Below are 21,422 nucleotides of genomic sequence, written 5' to 3' on the forward strand. Positions count from 1 at the left end.
ATGAATCCTGGCATTGTCACCTTGGAATATGCCCGTGCCATCAGGGAAGAAAAAATCCATTGATGGAATAACCCGGTCATTCAGTATATTCAGGTGTCAGCTGACCTCATTCTTTGAGCACAGACTGTTACTGAACCTAGAGGGGACTCGTACGTATTTGCTTAGTTAAATCCAGTTGGCGATTTTTTTAAATATTTTTTTTTTGGCCAGGCAGTGTATATTGTGTTAACTATGTTTTAGCATTTATTGTTCATATTATCCATACATTGAAAATAACTCATTTAACTAATTTAAAGTAACAGTATGTAACTTTTTAGCCAAAAAAATAGACTAAAGTAAAAGTTATAATAATCCACAGCATTGCATGAATAATCTCCATGGTGAATATTTTGCTTTGAACTTTATATTTCCATGGAATCATGCAGGTGATGTGCTGTGCCACCTCCAGAAAAGTTGCATTTTGCACCTATAATTAAAGTAGGCTGTATGCCAGAGGGCTGTAATTTATCTACCCCTGTTTTGCTTTAGTTTTGCACAATAATAAATAACCTTAGATGAGCTGTGAAAATGTGACTTGTGCTTATTTGCAATCAGAGGAGATGAGCCGTTACCGACACTGCCGAGTTTAGAGCCATAACCAATACAAACTCTGTATTTATCCAGCGGGATGATTTAACACATGACATGATTCCATCAAATAGGCCACATCGCGTACAGAGCCTTTGATTAAACCCGCCTGTTGCCAAGTCTGCTTATTTATAGCGACTTTAGGCGTCTCTTTTTGGCAGAGTAACTTACAAATTGGAAGATGTGATGTGAGACTGTTGGACATTATAACCTACAGTGTTGGAAAGTAGCTAAATATGCTTACTGAAAATATGTATTCTACAAATCAAAGGGATACATGACAGTACTTCATCATGTAATTTTGGCTTTAAACTGCACAGTATTAGTGAGAGAAAAAGAAAACAACTCTTGCAGTGCATGTGCTTGTGATTTTTTCCTTCTCTAATTGAACATAAATGAATACACTACAAACAGTGCAACAAAAATAAAGCTGTTTATAATTATATGTCATGTTTTTTACAGCATATTTAACATAAAATAGTATGATTAAATAAATAACAACTCTGTGTAAAAGTTTTCCAAGTATTCAGAATACAGTACTCTGATTGGGCCATGTACCAGAATATGTTATGAGATACATTTTAATCTCCCCCTTGAAGTGCCACCTTATCGTGGTGGGGGAGTTTGCGTATCCGAATGATCTTAGGAGCTACGCTGCCCAAGGCATTATGCCCCTGGTAAGGTCTCCCATAGCAAACAGGTCCTAGGCGACAGGTCAGACTAAGAGCACTTCACAACACCCTTATGAATAGTCATACAACAAGGGCCTGATCTGAACCTGGTTAGTGTTCTGTTAATGGACGTCTGTGCTAGTCACAGTTTGTCGACAACGACAAATGAACACCATGTTCGAGCACAAGGGTGTCCATCAGTGCATGTGGCACCAGGACACTCTAGGTCGGAGGTCAATTATCGACTTTGTCATCATGTCATCTAACCTTTGGCCGCGTGTCTTGGACACTCAGGTGAAGAGAGGGGCGGAGCTGTCAACTGATCACCACCTGGTGATGAGTTGGATCTGCTGGCGGAGAAGGAAGCCGAACAGACCTGGCAGACCCAAGTGTATCATAAGGGTCTGTTGGGAACATCTGGGGGAGCCCTCTGTCAGCAAGGCCTCACACCTCCGGGAGAGCTTCGCCCAGATGAAAGGGGAGGCTGGAGACACTAAGTCTGAGTTGACCATGTTCTCCAACTCCTTTGTGAATGCGGCTGCTCATAACTGTGGCTGCAAGGTCTCTGGTGCCTATTGCAGCGGCAATCCTCGAACACGGTAGTAGATGCTGGAGGTAAGCGTACTGCAGCCTGTGCAATTGCAGCGGTAAAAACTTGGGGCTGGGAGGAGTTCGCGGAGGCAATGGAGGAGGACTATCGGTCGGCCTCAAAGAAGTTCTGGCAAACCGTCCAACGCCTCAGGAGGGGAAGCAGTGCTTCACCAACACTGTTTACAGTGCAGGTGGAGAGCTGCTTACCTTGACTTGAGAATCTCCTCAATCCCACCGAGGAGTCCACTCCATCACCCTGGCTGAGGTCATGGAGGTGGCTGGCAAGCTCCTCAGTGGTAAGGCTCCGGAGGTGGATGAGATCTGTCCGGAGTATCTTAAATCTCTGGATGTTGTGTGGCTGTCTTGGCTGACATGCCTCTGCAACATCTTGTGGCAGGGGGGAACAGTACCGTTGGACTGGCAACCCAGGCTGGTGGTCCTTCTGTTTAAGAAGGGGGATTGAAGGGTGTGTTCCAACTGCAGGGGAATCGCACTTCTCAGCCTTCCTGGTAAGGTCTATTCCCGGTTACCGGAGAGGAAAATCTGACCGGTAGTTGAACCTCGAATTCAGGAGGAGCAGTGCGGTTTTCATCCTGGTCGCGGAACACTGGACCAGCTCTATACTCTCCATCGGGTGCTTGAGGGTTCATGGGAGTTTGCCCAACCAGTCCACATCTGCTTTGTGGATCTGGAGCAGGAATTTGACCATGTCCCTCATAGTGCCCTTTGGGAGGTGCTCTGGGAATATGGGGTCCGGGGCCCTTTGCTGGTAGTAAGTCAGACCTGTTCCATGTTGGACTCCGCAAGGGCTGCCCTTTGTCACCGATTCTGCTCATTGTTTTTATGGACAGAATTTCTAGGCACAGTCAGGGGCAGAGGGGATCCAGTCTGGGGACCACAGGATTTCATCTCTGGTGTTTGCAGAGATGAAATCCTGATGGATCTCAGGTGGCTTGCCCTCTCCGGGTGGGTGATGAGTCCTTACCTTAAGTGGAGGAGTTCAAGTATCTCGGGGTCTTGTTCACAAGTGAGGGAAAGATGGAGTGTGAGATTGACAGGTGCATCGGTGCAGCGTCCACAGTGATGTGGTCACTGTATCGGACTGTCAAGGTAAAGAAGGAACTGAGTGGAAAGGCAAAGCTCTCGATTTACCAGTCAATCTACGTTCCTATCCCCACCTATGGTCATGAGCTTTGGGTAATGACCGAAAGGACAAGATTGCAGATACAAGTGGTCGAAATGAGCTTCATCCGCAGGGTGGCTGGATGCTCCCTTCGAGATAGGGTGAGGAGTTCAGTCACATGGGAGGAGCTTAGATTAGAGCCGCCACTCCTCTACATTGAGAAGAGCCAGCTGAGGTGGCTCAGGCATCTTTTCCGGATGCCACCTCCCACCGGGAGGAGATCCTGGGGAAGCCCCAGGACATGATGGAGGTACTATGTCTCTCGGCTGGCCTGGGAACACCTCGGGATCCTCCCAGAAGAGCTGGAGGACGTGTGTGTGGAGAGGGAAGTCTGGACCTCCCTGCTCAGACTGCTGCCTCCCCACCCCAGATAAATCGAAAGAAAATGGATGGATGGATGCATTTTAATGCAGATATTCAGTATTCTGTAACTAAATAGGTCTACATTTTCAAAGTATTCTTCCCATCACTGCCTACGGTGACCACTTCGAATTGTAGAAAAAGAGGAACATGCTGAAATGTGGTGGTAATATTAAGCTCACAGATAACTGTCAATGGCATTTGATTTTTTACAGTACATTACAACGCTCTGAGCCGGCAAGTCAAAACACCACAGCACGGTTTAGTTTTGCTTAATTTGTCCTTTTTTGTGTCTCTTTTTTTTCATGCACTTGTTTGTTTCTATTTAATCTGGCAACCCTGAGTGAGCGCGAGATGAGCGGTAGCGCGAGGCCGACAGGGGGCGGTAGTGTGCACGAGGAGGAGCGCACGCGGGCACACATGAAAGAAGCCGACAGTGAGCTCAGTCAGGCAGCGCGTGGTCACTTTTTACGGAGCGGCATGGACCGACAGCCGGAGGAGCCGAGCGTGCACCGGGAGAAACAGCCGTGTCCCCCCGCAGAGGAGTGACGCCAGCCCCACGTGCTCCCGGACAAGCACTCGGACAAAGACTGGGGACAGAACCGCAAATTGAAGAACATTTTGGTTGTTTTAGAGCCTTTATAAATCTTGTTTTTTACGTCGCGATGGGGTAAGTTGTTAAGGCACAGATTATTAGACTGTTTTAGCCCCTTGTTTGTTATTTTGTTGTTTGCAGCCTAGTTATCTGACCTACTTTTGTCTGCAATATAACCAAAACTCTATAAATGTTCCTTTCTTTTTTCTCTGAAGTGACATTTTAAAGTTCCAAATCTTATAGAGGTTATCCACTGACAATTTTATCTGAAAAATGCTCTTCAACATTCATGAGTGGCACTGAGGCAGAACAATGAACAACACAACAGACAAAATGTGTTTCTTTTGCGTTGAGCTTTTACAATAGAAAATCTCATTACTTAACATTGACTCTCACTAATGAAGGTCCAAAGGCTGTTGTAAAGGTGTAAATCTATGTGCAGGTGTTACTTATATAGGCTGGTGATGCCCATCATTAGATCACAATTTGAATAATGTCTCATTTCTGTTGCAGAAAAGAACTCCTCTAAGATGTTCACTCATCACAGAGACAGGTAAGGAAAGGTGTAACTAGGCCTGCCACTATAACACATTTTGAAGAGCGATATATTGCTGAAGAAAATATAGACGATAAACGATAATATCAAAATCAATTTATGCCTTTGACATATTGACCCTAGTAACCTAAAATCTAAACATGCACATTATCGTTAAAAACACGAGCTGTAGTAGATGAATAGCAGAATAACACTTTAGGCACAGCAGTTAGTTTGTAAGCCATAGATGTTATTTATTCAACCTTCTACAGCTCAAATCTTATCATAGTAATAGTAATAACATTGTAAAAACAAAAACTTTCCCATTAGTACAAAGAAAAAATACCCACGATAAATATTGTTCCCCAAAAATAATGATCCCATCTATGATATAGAGTATTAAAGAACAGTCAGTATAATATTTCTCATGACAGATTGAAATAATGTAACATCTAGTCCAAAAGGGACTGGTTAAATAAATAAATGAAATAATATATTGGCTGCCTCTTGTATAGTTGGCCAGAGATGATAGAGTAGCCAAAAATTGTACTCAAGTAAGAGTAACATTACTTCAAAATAATATTACTCAAGTAGAAGTAATGGTTTAAGAAATTACTCAAGTAAGAGTAGTTTAAAGAGAACATCTGATTTATAATTTGAAGTGAATGTGATTTGAAGGACAAAACATGAAATAATGCACAGCATGAGACAAACAAAATCATATCTGAAGGAGCAGAGCAAGAAGCACAAATGTTCTAATCAAATCATTTCATATTGTCAACATAAAGCTTTTGTCACTTGTAGATTTACTCACAGTAGGAAGCGGAACCACAAAGAGTACTGTTAATCAAGTAAGAGTACTGTTAATCAAGTAAGAGTACTGCTAATCAAGTAAGAGTACTGTTCAATAAAAATATGACTCATGTAGGAGTAAAAGTATGCTGCTAGAAAAGTACTCTGAAAAGTCTTAAAAAAGTTAATTGAGTAAATGTAACTGAGTACTACTCACCTTTGAAAATGACTGTAAGTGACCTGATGTTGTGGGAGCCTCAGATGCTATTTGACACATTGCCCTCCATGGATTAGTTTAGACCCATATGTTTGAAACAGTTCTGCTGTTCTCACACAAACCTCCTCTATCTCTCCATAGACTGCACTTGTATGTGACAGCTGCATTAGGATTTAGAGAGTGAAGATTACTATAGATTGAGTATTAGTGGGTTCCTTTATCCCGGGGTACAGTGTTAGCCTCTGTCCAATCAGAATAAGCCCTGTGTGTACTTCTAGACCCCCCTTTAAATCCAGAGACCTCCATCTGCTGGGGTCAACAGCTAACCACTGGGTAATAATTTCTGGCTGGTACTCCAATGGCACATATATCTATAATGTAAACTAGGGTTGTCAAAAGTATTGAAAATCTTAAAAATCTTTAAAAAGTCATATTCACAGGACAGAAATGAACCTTTCCTCAATAGCTTTAGAATGATCTTGAGCTGTATCAGAACAAGGATAAGACACATAGACTTGTACACACCCATGGACCATTATGGAACCTACCTGGACGACTGAGGGATTACACAGATATAAGGCCACATGAGAATTTAAAAGAAAGTATTATGATTTAATGTTGGAAATCACATTCTATTGTCTAAAGGAAGAGTGTTTTTTTTATCATCATTGTGGTATTGGAATCAGTATCAAGTCCATTGCTTAGTATCAAAAATGAGTTTGAAATTTTAGTATTGTGACCCTACTACCCTCCAGTCTGTATGGAATAACATCCATCCATCCATCCATCCATTTTCTTCCGCTTATCCGGGGCCGGGTCGCGGGGGCAGCAGTCTAAGCAGGGACTCCCAAACTTCCCTCACCCCAGACACGTCCTCCAGCTCCTCCGGTGGGATCCCAAGGCGTTCCCAGGCCAGCTGAGAGACATAGTCCCTCCAGCGTGTCCTGGGTCTTCCCCGGGGCCTCCTCCCGGTGGGACATGCCCAGAACACCTCCCTAGGGAGGCGTCCAGGAGGCATCCTGAGCAGATGCCCGAGCCACCTCAACTGGTTCCTCTCAACGTGTAGGAGCAGCGGCTCTACTCCGAGCTCCTCCCGTGTGACTGAGCTCCTCACTCTATCCCTAAGGGTGTGCCCAGCCACTCTGCGGAGGAAGCCCATTTTGGCCGCTTGTATTCGCGATCTTGAAATGGAATAACATTAGCCTATAAAAGTCCTTCATATTAAAATAAATACATTTTACAATCCTTTGGGAACTGTCCCCCTTCACTCTTCAAATGTTACTCATAGTTTGGATATTTTTTACCAAATACTTATTTACCAGATTTGGGTCGATTTCAAAGTAACAATACTCACCAAAGTTGAAATCGGTGGTGGATATGTTTCATATACTTTGTCTGTGTAATCCCTCAGTCATCCAGGTATGGTCCATAGCAAAAGAAAATTTAGTTCAGTCAATTGGATCCATTTCACTCAAGCCACCTGGTCAATTTCTGGTGGACATCGCCTCTGTCTGTAGGGAGTTAAACTGACTTAAGAGTACATCAAAAATAATATTATTCAAGTAAAAGATATATATATATATATATATATATATATATATATATATATATATATATATATATATATATATATATATATATGCTCAGGGGCACCAGGTGTAAATGAACATTCATTCATATAACCTGGCACCAGTGTCTCTCCTATGACTCTTGTCTTGATTCATGCTGTGCACTGCTCCTGCACAAATAAAAGCATACCATACCTAAAGAGCTTGAAGAAATGCATACAAATACATATTTTGACTTTAAATATCTGCTGATACACGATATAAACCGATATCAGTGTAGGGACTGAAAACGGCACCTTATTTATATATTATACAGGAAGAGCCCATTGACAGTAGCAGATGCTCTTTTTACAGAACAATACCAACAAAAACAAACAAAACAAACAACTGCATAGGTCCATTTAAAACAGGAGCAGGTCTGATTATAAATGTTTATAATTTCCTTAAAACACAGTTGTTATACAAGAGATCCAATTGTTTTATATTATTTATCCTTCAAATAACTACTGAACAGCTCAAACGTGGCCTAACCAGAATATCAGCTGAACCGTTACCATAGAACCGATACCTGATTTAGCTAATTTTACAGTAACGGCACTGACGTTCAATACCAGTATTGGTACCTGTGCATCCCTAATACAAAAGAATCAGTTAAAATTGTTTTGGTCCGATCTCAGCATATAACTTTCAGGTTATGTCGTGGTGAAGTTGCACCACAGACCCCATGTCCTCTCGTGTCCAGCTCTCAGCAGGCGGCCATTATTCTCACCCCGAGTGTCTGATCTGAAAAGTACTGAGAGAGTTCACATAGAGCCACACTCCGGAGTTTGCCCAGATTTGTGTGTCACTAATGGGGTCAGATATAAAAGTACAGTGACTGGCCAAATAATACAGTTCTGTTGGGAACAAGGCAATTTACTCCAAGTCCGTGTCCTGGTTTGGATGAGACCAGAGCCGATAGAAGCTCTGGTACAACTTTTGAACAAAAATTGAAAACACAATTTTTTCCAAAGTTAATCATTCTACACTGAGGATAACTTTGCTTATCAGTTAATAATGAAATCAAGAGTAGAAATGAGAGTTTCAAGTAAGGATAGTGCTGTTGTTGGTCTGTTGTTACCATAGTGTTGTCTGTTGTTGCCATAGTGTTGTCTGTTGTTGCCATAGCACTGTCTGATGTTGCCACAGTGCTGTCTGTTGTTCACAGCCCTGTAGAGAGGTTTCAATTTGATAATGTTCAGTCTGTGTTTCAGATGTGCTAGGGTCTAAACATTTGTACAGTACAGTTGTCCCTCACTATATCGCAATTCACCTTTCGCAGCCTCGCTATTTTGCAAATTTTTTGGGTGCAATTTTGCATGTTTTTTTTTACAGCGTATGAATGTGCATTGTGTTCTGAGTCCTGATTGGCTAAGGACTGTAGACGATTGTCAGTCAGTCTCCTCAAGGCCGTGTCTCCTGTACAGTACAGAATGCGTTCAGCCAAATGTATGTAACTTTTGATTTATTTGACGTATATTATTTTATGTATTCACATTTGTTTGGGTCATTAGTATTTTGTTTATTACTTTGTACTTATTTTATTAACAATGAATATTATTTATATTCATGTATTATATATTATATTTATATAATATTATGTTGGATACATTATTTACTTTCTACATAATGATATTGTCTCCAATTTATTGTTGCAGTACAGTGTAATCCCCGCGATAAACGAGGGACCACTGTATTTCTTTTCCCTGTTAGTTGTAAATGTAATAGAAATGAACACAATAATATAGGTATATGCTGTCAGTCTAGTTGAGAATAGCAGTTAGATTGTGCAAGGACTTTGTAGTAGAGGTTCATTTGTGAAACAACCACTACTAGGTGAAGGTTAAAGCACACCTATTCTGCAAAATTGACTTTTCAGATCTTTTAGCCATGTTATAGTTGTTTCCCTTCACCCTTTACTCACCCGAAGTTGCATTTGGAGTGATTTGTGCATGTTAGAGCAATCTTTAATCACTTATTTTCAAGACGCCATATTACCGATCAACCACTGTTTTCACCGCCACTGCCATACACCCACTGCTCTGTATTGTTCTCCAATTTTATTGTCTTAATCAGTGAGATACGTTGGATTTGGCAGTGTCGTGTAGTCATTTTGGTACAAATGAAAAAAAAACAAAACAATAATCCTCAAGTGTCATAGAGTATAACTATATAGCAGACACAAGCTCAAAAAAGAGTCCAGTGAAGTGGTTAAAATTAATTTATTTGACTCACCTTTGCCACAAAAATACATGGAACATCTACAGACATGGTCAAAAATCATTAACACCTCCAAACACCTGATGCCTCCTTATACCCGGGGTTATAAAAGGCACTCAAAATGGCTCCTACAGACTTCGTCAAACTCTGAGGTTAATAAATGGTGCATAGACATGCTGCCTTAGGTGTAGTGGAGGTTAATTCTTACGCAACTCCAACTAAGATATTTAAAAGTACAAATGAGCGATATATTGGTGCCAATATCGGCCAGTATTGGGAAACATTGGTCACAGCTGCAGCGGGAGGCCAAATATTGGATATTGGCATCGGCTCAAAAAAATCCATATCAGCTGATCCCTATTTCAAACTCACATTGTTAAAATGATTCAAATATGATTGCAATAATGATGAAAACCTTTGAAACTATGTGTTCTGTTGTGGCAGGGAGCAGCCAATCTTCAGCACACGGGCCCATGTGTTCCAGATTGACCCGACCACCAAGAGGAACTGGATCCCCGCCAGCAAACACGCCGTCACCGTGTCCTTCTTCTACGACGCCAACCGCAATGTGTACCGCATCATCAGTGTGGGCGGGACCAAGGTCAGATGCACTGGGATTACTCCTATGCAATCCTGTCCTTAAGAATCAGGGTCATCAATCCAGAGCCCCATAGTAATACTCCAACCATGTGACACCACTGCATAATTTATATACTCAGACATTTACATGGTTTCTTAATATAAAACTCATTTCCCCTTGAAGAGAGAGCCCAGTGTCATCCATTACAAATGCAGAGTGGAAGTAAGTCACTTTGACCATAAGACCTATTGCTTGGCCTTAGTTTACGTCACAACATTATAGCGACGCCACAAGTGAAGCCCTTGAATAGTACTATGCGTGTCTAACATAAATTAATATGTCCCTGTCACACACAGTCGCATGTGTCTGTTGAACATGAGGGGCACATCTGTACAACTGTGTGGGTGCTGCCTCCTCCTGTCAGCACACTCTGCTCCACCCTGAGTCAAGACTCAGACAGTTTCTAGTTGTCGACCAATCCACAAATGTTGTAGTCTGGGACCAGGCACATACTCAAATTTATTTGAAACTCCAATCATATCCTTTTAGTCATAGTACACGTCTCTCTAATGCACATGATTTCTGTTCTCGTAATATCCTTGTTTTATTCCAAACTAAGTATTTCACTTCTTTTACCTCAGATTTACAGTTTAGGGTGTCATGCGGCACAAATCCGTTTTTCAGTCTTATCTGCGATTTTTATTTTCTGTCAGTTTACTCGTAAGCCGCCATGTTTGTTTTTGGCACGAATGGACCATACAAATCTCTGATCCCCCATTGGAAATCTGGAAATCCTTTTGGATTGACTATCAAATGAAAATGCCACAATCGTCACTGGAATACTGACCCTTGCCCTTCATCTGTGACGTCATGTCCAAGACCAGCCAAAAGTTTGGACACACTTTTTCACTCATGTTTCTTCTTTATTTCCATCATTATTTACAGTGTAGATTCTCACTGACGGCATCAAAACTATGAATGACACATATGAATTGTAAATTAGTTTTAGATTTTAAAAAGATCCACCCATTGCTTTGATCACTGCTTTGCACTTTTGACATTTCTTGACCATGACGTGGCACAGCTGTGAAGTGAAAACCATTTCAGGAGACATCATCAAGAAAGCTCACTGAGAGAAAACCAAGGGTTTGCGCTGTCGACAAATCAAAGGGTGGATTTGAACATAAATATAAAATATACATAATTGTATATATCTTTCGCCATATATTTGTTGTCTTCCGTAGTAAACATAAATGCAAAAAACACTGAATACGGTGTGTCCAAACTTTTGTCTGGTAGTGTATACAGAGTCGTGAAAACCACATGTGAAAAAATTACATGCAATACATTTAATTGAACTTAAATCGAGGGAAGCCCATTGTGGTGTCTGAGGTGAGAGTAACAGCTGTCCAGTGGCTCCCAGACTGGACAGAGGATTGAGCTTAGCACCAGGAAGAGGCTGATGCTCTGAGCGTCGCTGTTTGACCCACATCACTTTGTCCCAGAGCCTCTGTGGCTGGGGCTCAGAGCTGGTGGTGTCTGGCTAGTACGATAATCTCCCGCCGCGGTGAACAGACGCACAGACACCATGTGATCACAACGGGTGGAGAGAACAGGAAACTGCTGTGAGCATCCACTGTTATGGTTGTCAAAAATATCGAAAATCAGATACTAATCAATACTAAAACTAGCATCTAAACTAGAACTCATCTGAACACTAAAAAAGACACATTTTCATATAAGACCGCATAGACTAGTATACACCCATGCACCACTATGGAACCTACCTGACGACTGAGGGATTTCACAAATATAAGGCCACATGGGAATGGAAAAGAAAGTAATATGATTTAATGTCTATTGTCTATTGTGTTTATGATCATGGTGGTATCTGAATCAGTATTGAGTATTGAGCCTATTCATTGGTACTGAAATTGTGTTTGAAACCTTGGTATTGTGACAACACCTGCCATGTGCCTGCCATGCTTTTCAAACCAGTATTATTACACAGAGAAGATGACGTCAAGAGATTTAAAATAGCTCTGCTCAAATATTTATTATCACAGGATCAAGAAGAATAGGAACTTTAGAGTCAAACAGGTGATGAAGCTGGAACATGTAAAACCCATGCATATTTAGAAAAAGGGCCAAATGTCCTGGAAAAACGTCACCCCTCTCTCCGTAACTGCTGCTGTCAGGCTCATCACTTTGCTCTTAAAATGATCACATTAACCCACTCTACATGATCCTGGTATTTTTATTTCACTATTCTGTCCATATATCAAGATATGAATATTAATAACAGAAAAAACGGGTGCCTTCTTTCCAGGAGGTTGCTTCCGCTAGCGTTAGCAACAGATATGACTGACAGCTTTGCTAAGCACCGGCTCCCACCTAAACTAGCGGGCTGCAAGGAGCGTTACCTTCAACAACCTGGATTGGACTCTTTGATACTCGCGGTCGGGATTCAAAATATGGGACTCTACTCCAAATTCGCTCCTTTAACTGCTAGCCTCGATGAGCCTCATTTGACTGAAGCCAAACGTTATGGGTAACGTCACACTCACTTAGTCCACTTCTATATTGACCTTATTCCGTCCCACCCACTTATGTTATAAATGCAACTAAACTGCCTTATGTGGTGGCACTTCTGGTTAAGCAGGAATCCCATTTATTCATTCAGAATTTGGGAAAAGTTTTGCTGCTAAAATATGATATAAAGCACGTTGATTCATGTAAAATGTTCTTTGTTCATGTGACGAACAAGTCAACACTGCACCGATTCTCTGGAGGCTTTAAAACAGCTTCAAGTCAAGATTGGCAGCCCAATGCAAAATAATATAACCCAAATGACGATGGCTGCGCCCACGGCAACTTCTGGCATAAGGTGGATGCAGTCTATGGGGAGGCCCGCTAAAACCCCACATACAGTGGGGCAAAAAAGTAATTAGTCAGCCACCAATTGTGCAAGTTTTCCCACTTAAAAAGATGAGAGAGACCTGTAATTTTCATCATAGGTTCACTTCAACTTGGAGGGACAGGATGGGGGGAAAGAATCCAGGAAATCACATTGTAGGATTTTTAATAAATTAATAGGTAAATTCCTTGGTAAAATAAGTATTTAGTCACCTACAAACAAGCAAGATTTCTGGCTCTCACCGACCTGTAACTTCTTCTTTAAGAGGCTCCTCTGTCCACTCGTTACCTGTTTTAATGGAACCTGTTTGAGGTTGTGGACAGGTGTCTTTTATACTGATAATGAGCTCAAACAGTCAAACTCCACTATGGCCATGACCAAAGAGCTGTTAAAGGACACCACAAACAAAATTGTAGACTTGCACCTGGCTGGGAAGACTGAATCTGCAGTAAATAAGCAGCTTGGTGTGAAGAAATCAACTGTGGGAGCAAATATTAGAAAATGGAAGACATACAAGACCACTGATAATCTCCCTTGATCTGGGGCTCCACGCAAGATCTCACCCCATGGGGTCAAAATGATCACAAGAACAGTGAGCAAAAATCCCAGAACCACACGGGGGGACCTAGTGAATGACCTGCAGTGAGAGCTGGGACCAAAGTAACAAAGCCTATCATCAGTAACACACTATGCTGCCAGGGACTCAAATCCTGCAGTGCCAGACGTGTCCCCCTGCTTAAGTGAATACATGCGGCCCTTCTGAAGGTTGTTAGAGAGCATTTGAATGATCCAGAAGAGGATTGGGATAATGTCATATGGTCAGATGAAACCAAAATAGAACTTTCTGGTAAACACTCAACTTGTCGTGTTTGAAGGAGAAAGAATTCTGAGTTGCATCCAAAGAACACCATACCTACTGTGAAGCATGGGGGTGGAAACATCATGCTTTGGGGCTGTTTTTCTGCAAAGGGACCAGGACAACTAATCCATGTAAAGGAAAGAATGAATTGGGCCATGTATTCTGAGATTTTGAGTGAAAACCTCCTTCCATCAGCAAGGGCATTGAAGATGAAATGTGGTTTGGTCTTTCAGCATGACAGTGATCCCAAACACACCGCCCAGGCAACGAAGGAGTGGCTTCGTAAGAAGCATTTCAAGGTCCTGGAGTCAGCCAGTTTCCAGATCTTAACCTCACAGAAAATCTTTGGAAGGAGTTGAAAGTCCATGTTGCCACCAGCAGCTACCAGCAACAGTGTGTGAAAACCTTGTGGAGACTTACAGAAAACGTTTGACCTCTGTCATTGCCAACAAAGGGTATATAAAGCATTGAGATGAACTTTTGTTATTGACCAAATACTTATTTTCCACCATAATTTGCAAATAAATTATTTAAAAATCAAACAGTGTGATTTTTTTTCTCATTCTGTCTGCCATAGTTGAAGTGAACCTATGATGAAAATTACAGGTCTCTCTCATCTTTTTAAGTGGAAGAACTTGCACAATTGGTGGCTGACTAAATACTTTTTTTGCCCCACTGTACCTTCTTATTATTACCTTCTATAGGCATGAGTTTGTTTTCACAAATAGGCCAACGTCCCAAATTTTCTGTTTTATAATCGCAACCATAGGGATGAGGTACTGTTCAAATGACAAGAATACATAGTTAAGACTAAATATTTAGTAAAAAAAATACCAAACTTTTTTATATTATTAATATGTTCTCTTTAATTTCAGTGATAAAACAAGAACATTTTTGGTGATCTATGTTTAAATAAACAATACAATCATACCACAATGTTTGACTTGAAGTGTAATTCATTTTCACTCATGGTGGGTGTAGTTAAACTACATCTTCAGTAGAAAAAAGGAGGTAATGTGTTTGTAGACATTGCGATTAATAATTAAAAGCGTTCTGGAAAAGTCCTTGAAAATAATTTCAAGCAAAGTGTGGGAAACATACATTTTTAAATATTGATATCAACATCAGCAGATATTGTATCATTTGAAATATTTCTTGTTCAAACTGCACAAAAGGGTTTTTCCTCTGCTTCTTGTACTAACCTGAAGTGCTGATCTTTTGTGTTTAGGCCATTATCAACTGCAGTGTGACTCCCAGCATGACGTTCACCAAAACTTCTCAGAAGTTTGGGCAGTGGGCAGACACCAGAGCCAACACGGTGTATGGGCTGGGCTTTGCCACCGAGCAGCAGCTGCATCAGGTACAGCACGGTCAGACAGCGATGGGGATACTTAGAAAATATATTTAGTTACAGAATACTAAAATGTTTTCAGTTACATGGTGCAATCAGAGTACTGTACTCTGAATACTTAGAATACTTTTACACCGATTTGCATTTGAATTATAATGTAAAGACACAACATAGCATTAAAAAAACGCTTTGTTCTGCATTTCCTATGACAAATTAGAGAAGGAAAAATCACACCTGACCTCACCACAAGAGCTGTGTTTTCTGTTTTTTCTTACTAGTTACAGGTAGTTTGAAGCCTAAATTGTGGGATCAAATACCACAGTGTATTCCTTTGATTTTTGATAAATAACTGTTCTGAATACCACCAAATGAAAAAGCTGTACTGGAATACAGGTACTCTAAATGTGAATACGGGTTTTCGATACATGTATTCCCAACACTGCCCTCAAACAACTGCCACAGGGACCAGAGATATAGACTTGGTTTATTTAATCATAGAGGAGAAACATAAACAGGGAAATCTGAGTGTGAATTCAAATAGTCAAATCAGACCACTCTTGTCCCAGTCTACATGCAGTTTAGGGGCGTCTATTAATTTAGCATTAGCACTAAAACTTTGCAGCTACAGTGACTAGTAAAAATGACTATCATACATATAGTGCTATGAAAAAGTATTTGAACCCTACCCGATTTCTTACTTTTTTTGCATGTGTCACACTTAACTGTTTCAGATCATCAAACACATTTAAATATTAAACAGAATCAAAGATGATTTTATTTAAGAGAAAAGTACTATCCAAACCTACATGATCCTGTGTGAAAAAGTAACTTCCCCCCTTGCTAAATGATGAGGTAAATGTGATTAATCATGTTATTGTGAAAAGCTGAGTTCAGTTTCATAGCCCAGACCTGATACTGCCAGACCTTTCAAATCAAGAGATCACTTAAATAGAACCTGTGAGACAAGGTGAAGTTGGCCACATTGAACAGAGACATCATGCCATGATCCAAACAAGTTCAGGAGCAGATGAGAAGAAAAGTAATTGACATGTCTCAGTCTGGAAAAGGTTACAAAGCCATTTCTAAATCTTTGGGACTCCAGTGAAACACAATGAGAGCCATTATCTACAAATGGAGAAAGCATGGTACAGTGGTGAACCTTCGCAGGAGTGGCCGGTCTACAAAAATTACACAAAGAGCACATCGACGACTGATCCAAGAGGTCACAAAAGAACCCAGAACAACATCTAAAGAAACTGCAGGCCTCACTTGTCTCAGTAAAGGTCAGTGTTCATGACTCAAAAATGGCATGGATGGCAGAGTTCAAAAGCGAAAGCCACAAAAAAGAACAAAGGGTCATCTCAGTTTTGCCAAAAAACTTTAGCTTTTGGGAAAATATTCTGTGGACTGATGAAACAAAAGTTGAGTGCATCCTGCTACATCTGGCATAAAAATGAACAGAGCATTTGATAAAAATAACATCATGCCAACAGTGAAACACATGCTGGTAGTGTCATGGTTTGGGGCTGATTTGCTGCTTCAGGACCTGGGCAATTTGCTGGAACCTGAAGGAACCATGAACTCTACCAACAAATCCTGAAGGAGAATGTCCAGCCATCAGTTTGTGACCTCAAGCTGAAGAGCACTTGGATTTTGCAGCGGCACAGTGATCCAAAGCACAACAGCAAGTCCACTTCTGAATGGCTTAAAAAAAACAAAATGAGGGTTTTGGAGTGGCCTTGTCAAAGTCCAGACCTGAACCCAGTAGAGCTGCTGTGACATGACCTTAAAAGATGGTTCATCCTCAAACCCTCCAGTGTGACTGATATAAAACAATTCTGCAAAGAAGAGTGGGCAAAAATTCCTCCACAGCGATGTGGAAGACTCATTGCCAGTTATCACAAATGCTTTGAAGACAGCAGTTGTTTCTGCTGAAGGGTGGTTCAACCAGTTATTATGTTTAGCAGGCAATTACTTTTTCACATGGGCCATACAGGTTCAGATGACTTTTTTTGCTTAATAAATAAAATCGGCACTTAAAACAGCATTTTGTGTTTACTTGTGAGTTATCTTTGTGTAATATTTAAGTTTGCGTGATCTGAAATGTATAAGAGTTACAAAGGTACAGAAAAAGTAAGAAATCGGTAAGGGGGCAACTACTTTTTCACAGCACTGTATAACCACACTAAGTAGATAAGCAGCATCTCATTTACCTTGAGCATTTGATTTTCAGACATGCTAAGAACCAAGTTACACACAGTGGCACAAATAGGCTGTAGACTGAAGTTTTTTTTCACTTCAACACAGTGGACCAAAACAAGACAACATGTGCTCGGTGGAGAGGCTGCAGTTTGTCATCTCTGCTGATTTAAAATGAGTAATGAGTACACGTCCAAAACACTACCACTACTGCAGCTGTGGTGTAGTCCTGCTTTAGCCCTGTCCTGGTTAACAATATTTTTTATCTAACTTCAGACTAAGGCGTTTGTTTTGTTCATTTGACAGTTCTCTGAGAAGTTTCGGGAGGTGAAAGATGCAGCTCGTTTGGCCAGAGAGAAGTCCCAGGACAAAGAGCTGGCCAACACCGCACTCACCATCGCCGCCCCTCAGGTCTGTCTCTGCCACACGGGTCAAAAGGTCTAAGCTCAGGGCAACAAAAGCATGTGGTGTGAAACATGGTCATTCTGCCAAGTCTCTGCTTTCTTTCTGATGTAGGCTCAACTTTGTTTTAAAAGGTCTCTTGGCATATGTTATAGTATTTATAGTCTGTTGGTTTACATTAGCGACTAGATCCAATATGGCGCAGGTGGCAAAATTAACAATTAACAAAAATAAGACTGCGATTGCCCTGCTAATGTTATCAGAAATGTAGAAGAAATCCCATTAAAATGAATGAAGATTATTAGTTTTGAATACCCCTGGAATTTTTATTTGAATTTTCAAATCAATACATGACTCTGTTAGGGTCGACTTCCTGATAGTATACTAATCTAGGATCAAAAATGGGTATTGATAAATTAAATAAACTGGACAAAATTTGACCTTCTCTGAATCGTTTTAGAATGTTTTTAATGTATATCAGAGCTAGAAGGCCGTAATGCCACAAGGTAATATTAAAGAAACTACCATCCTTGTGGGGTGAAAAATATATTCACTGTAAGTCTAAGGGACAAAAGCTTTATGTTGACAATATAAATTTGAATATTTCTGTTTGCGCTGCTCCTTCAGATATGATTTAGTTTGTCTCATTTTTCTGTCTGTCCTTTGAAAGTACTAGATTTTGTACACATTTAATATTTTATCAAATCAGATGTTACGTCCCGACAGTTACTCTTTAAGTTACTCTTACTTGAGTAGTACTTTTCCCAAATACATTTTACTCTTACTTGAGTAATTTCTTGGACAACTACTTTGTACTTCTACATGAGTTATATTATTTTGAAATAATGTTACTCTTACTTGAGTAAACGTTTACCCACCTCTGCATATTGCTATCAAAAATAATGAGCCTGTTCCTCGGTATTGAAATGGTTTGAAATTTGACTATCTTGACGACACCACACTGCACACAATCCTCTCTCCTGATCAAATCAAAGCAGTGCTGAAAAGTGTCAGAACCAGAGCTGGGTCACGTCTCTCTGAGGAGCGAGAGGAAGGAGGTAAAGTAGGACAGAGGTAAAATTATCCCAGCTCCACAGTGCGCGGACACGGCTGAGTATTCACCACAAAACCACACCGCAGCCTTAGTGAGGAAAACCTGGAAAACCTGGAAAACTCAGCTGAGGTGGGAAGAATAGCCGAGAGTTACTTCAAAATAATATTACTCAAGTATAGGTATAAAGTAATGGTCCAAGAAATTACTCAAATTACTACTCAAGTAAGTAAATTATAACTGTTGGACATAACATCTGATTAATAATTTAAAGTGCCATTTGACTGACAAAATATTAAATTATGCTTAAAATCTGGTATTTTCAAAGGACAGTCACAAAAATGAAACAAACAAAATCATATCCGAAGGAGCGGTGCAAGAAACACAAATGTTCAAATCATTTAATATTGTCGACATAAAGCTTTTGTCACTTGTAGACTTACTCACTGTGGGAAAAGTAACCACAACTTTTACTTAAGTAAGAGTTCTGTTACTTCAACAAAAATATCAGTGCATTCATATCTTTCAGTTACTAATCGATCACTGGAACATTTATGTATTTACAACTTGCAACTTGTGGAAATTGTCTTTTAAAAGCATTTTAGCCATCAAATACAATTATAATATTTTGTCTGTGGATTGTACATTTTGTACTTAACTCGCATTTTGTGTATTTTGTTTCCGCTGTCTTTGGGTAGTTCTCTCAGGTGAGTACCATTTTTATGTAATGTAAATATTATATATGCAGAGCCTAGTGTTAGCATCACACCCCCAGGGAATGTTCATGACATCAACTTCAAAATATCAATATAGTTACTAAGATTTTATTGGTTTATTCTTAGTTGCCATTAGTGAGTGATGTAAGAGCACATACATTTCTTTAACTCTTACATAACATCACTTGATGGTAAACACTTGTATTGTATATTGTATTGTATATAACATTGTATAGCATTGGATGCCCTGTTGCTGTGGGTTTCCCAGTAGCCCTGTGCAAAACCCTCCAACTGAACTGATGAAAGCTTCTGCGCTTGCTAGGCTTGGCTCCAATAATGCACACTTAAACAAGAATACATCTGCACATTCATTTTTCCCTAGATCCAAGAAAGAATTATCATGGCCTATATCAGGGGTGGGTTGGATTAATAAGCCCAAAGGGCCGTGTATGGCCCCCAGGCCGTAGTTTGCCCATGTCTGGCCTATACTTTTACAAAGTTCAGTTGAAAGGCTGATATCCATTTACATCGGGTTTATACTAACTGCAAGGCGGGTTATTACGTACTTTGAGGGTTGCTTGCAGATTGCCTGTTACACCAACTACTGAGGTCAGTGTAACAAGGCGCATTGTTTTTAAGGACTTTCTAAGTCTTGTGGGACCTGTACGAGTCCCGAACCCCACCACACACACTTGCAGTCACTGTACACCCAGCATTAAGGTCCATGTTTCTTTAAATTCACTAAACAAAGCATATTTAAAGATGCAGCATATAACTTTCTGGAGGTGCCTTTTAGTCTATTTTTGGCTAAAAATGTACATACTGTGGCTTTAACCTAACATTATATTTCTTACCTTGAGAGAGTTATAACTGTAACACACAATAATCCCATATTATAAAGGATAAGTCTCTCACATTTTCACTGATTATGAACAGAACAACTACTATTGCTCTTGTATTTTTTGCTTTTAAGTTCACTACTCAACTCGTGCTTTTTACAGCCACATAAAGCGTATAAATAATGTAATGTGAAATGAACCTTGTTGGAAAACCGTAGCTTTGGAAATGCTTTTTGACAGCGGGGTACATAGTTATTTATACAATGCTCGATCCCACCAGAGGTAAAATGTAATGTAATGTGAAATAAATATTGTAAATGTCACAGGGAGTCTTTTTCCCCTTTGTATAGAATAAGAAAATAGACTTGTTAAGTGATGATGTCACTTCTGGGGCCAAAGCCAGACTCAAGTTTCTTTGTTTTTATTGTTTATGTTTAACTAGGCCTAATATCAAATATGTAAGTAACATAGTAATAATCTATCATAGATTATTAGTAATTAGTAGTAGTGTGTATACCTCACTACTTACCGGTCACTGTGAACACTATACCTTAGCCTAGCCTAGCTTCTTACCTCAACCTCCCTCATACACTTTCTGTCACAGTTATAACCATAGATCCATGCTTATAACCTTGTTAGCTTTAAATGACTTAGTCTAATTTTAAGAAGAGATATCTTGGTGCTAAAAAAGAGGAAATTGTAAACATGTTAATTGTTTTTAATCAGCTGATGGATCCAGAAGTGACAACACACTTAACAGCTCCATAGGGTTTTGTCCATGCTGTAGTGTTTCTCAGGATGTAGAGTGGACACATGACTTGTGGCTGTCGACGTGAATGTAGAGATGCACCGATACTGAAAAATTTGCTGAATCAGGTATCGGTTTCATGATATTGTTTCAGCCGATATCCTGGTTGGGCCTTTAATTTGATGTAATAAGACTATTTACAGGCTGATTTTGGCCTAAAACATCTCATAATGTTGAAACTACTATTTATATAAAGCTGTTCATTAGTTATTTGAAGGATAAATAACAGTTACATAACGTTACAAAAACTCACTGGAGTTGTGTTTTGTTTCATTCACACATGTTTAACACACAGACCCTGC

General features: G+C 40.2%; 1 protein-coding gene across 2 annotated transcripts in view; it reads left to right on the forward strand.

Moving 5' to 3' along the window:
- The first annotated feature begins 3,844 nt into the window (after positions 1-3,844).
- Positions 3,845-21,422, forward strand: part of LOC117384668 (homer protein homolog 3-like) — a 31,246-nt gene continuing 13,668 nt past the window's right edge. Inside the window, exons 1-5 of one of the 2 annotated variants that reach the window (XM_055228370.1) lie at positions 3,845-4,102; positions 4,541-4,580; positions 9,843-9,999; positions 14,983-15,114; positions 17,611-17,715. In XM_055228370.1, coding sequence (XP_055084345.1) covers positions 4,558-4,580; positions 9,843-9,999; positions 14,983-15,114; positions 17,611-17,715 — 417 coding nt within the window. In that variant the 5' untranslated portion in view covers positions 3,845-4,102; positions 4,541-4,557. The remainder of the gene's footprint in view (positions 4,103-4,540; positions 4,581-9,842; positions 10,000-14,982; positions 15,115-17,610; positions 17,716-21,422) is intronic. The other variant, XM_055228369.1, reaches the window with a different exon arrangement.

This window comes from Periophthalmus magnuspinnatus, chromosome 17 (genome assembly GCF_009829125.3).
Source record: "Periophthalmus magnuspinnatus isolate fPerMag1 chromosome 17, fPerMag1.2.pri, whole genome shotgun sequence".
NCBI classification, from domain to species: domain Eukaryota; kingdom Metazoa; phylum Chordata; class Actinopteri; order Gobiiformes; family Gobiidae; genus Periophthalmus; species Periophthalmus magnuspinnatus.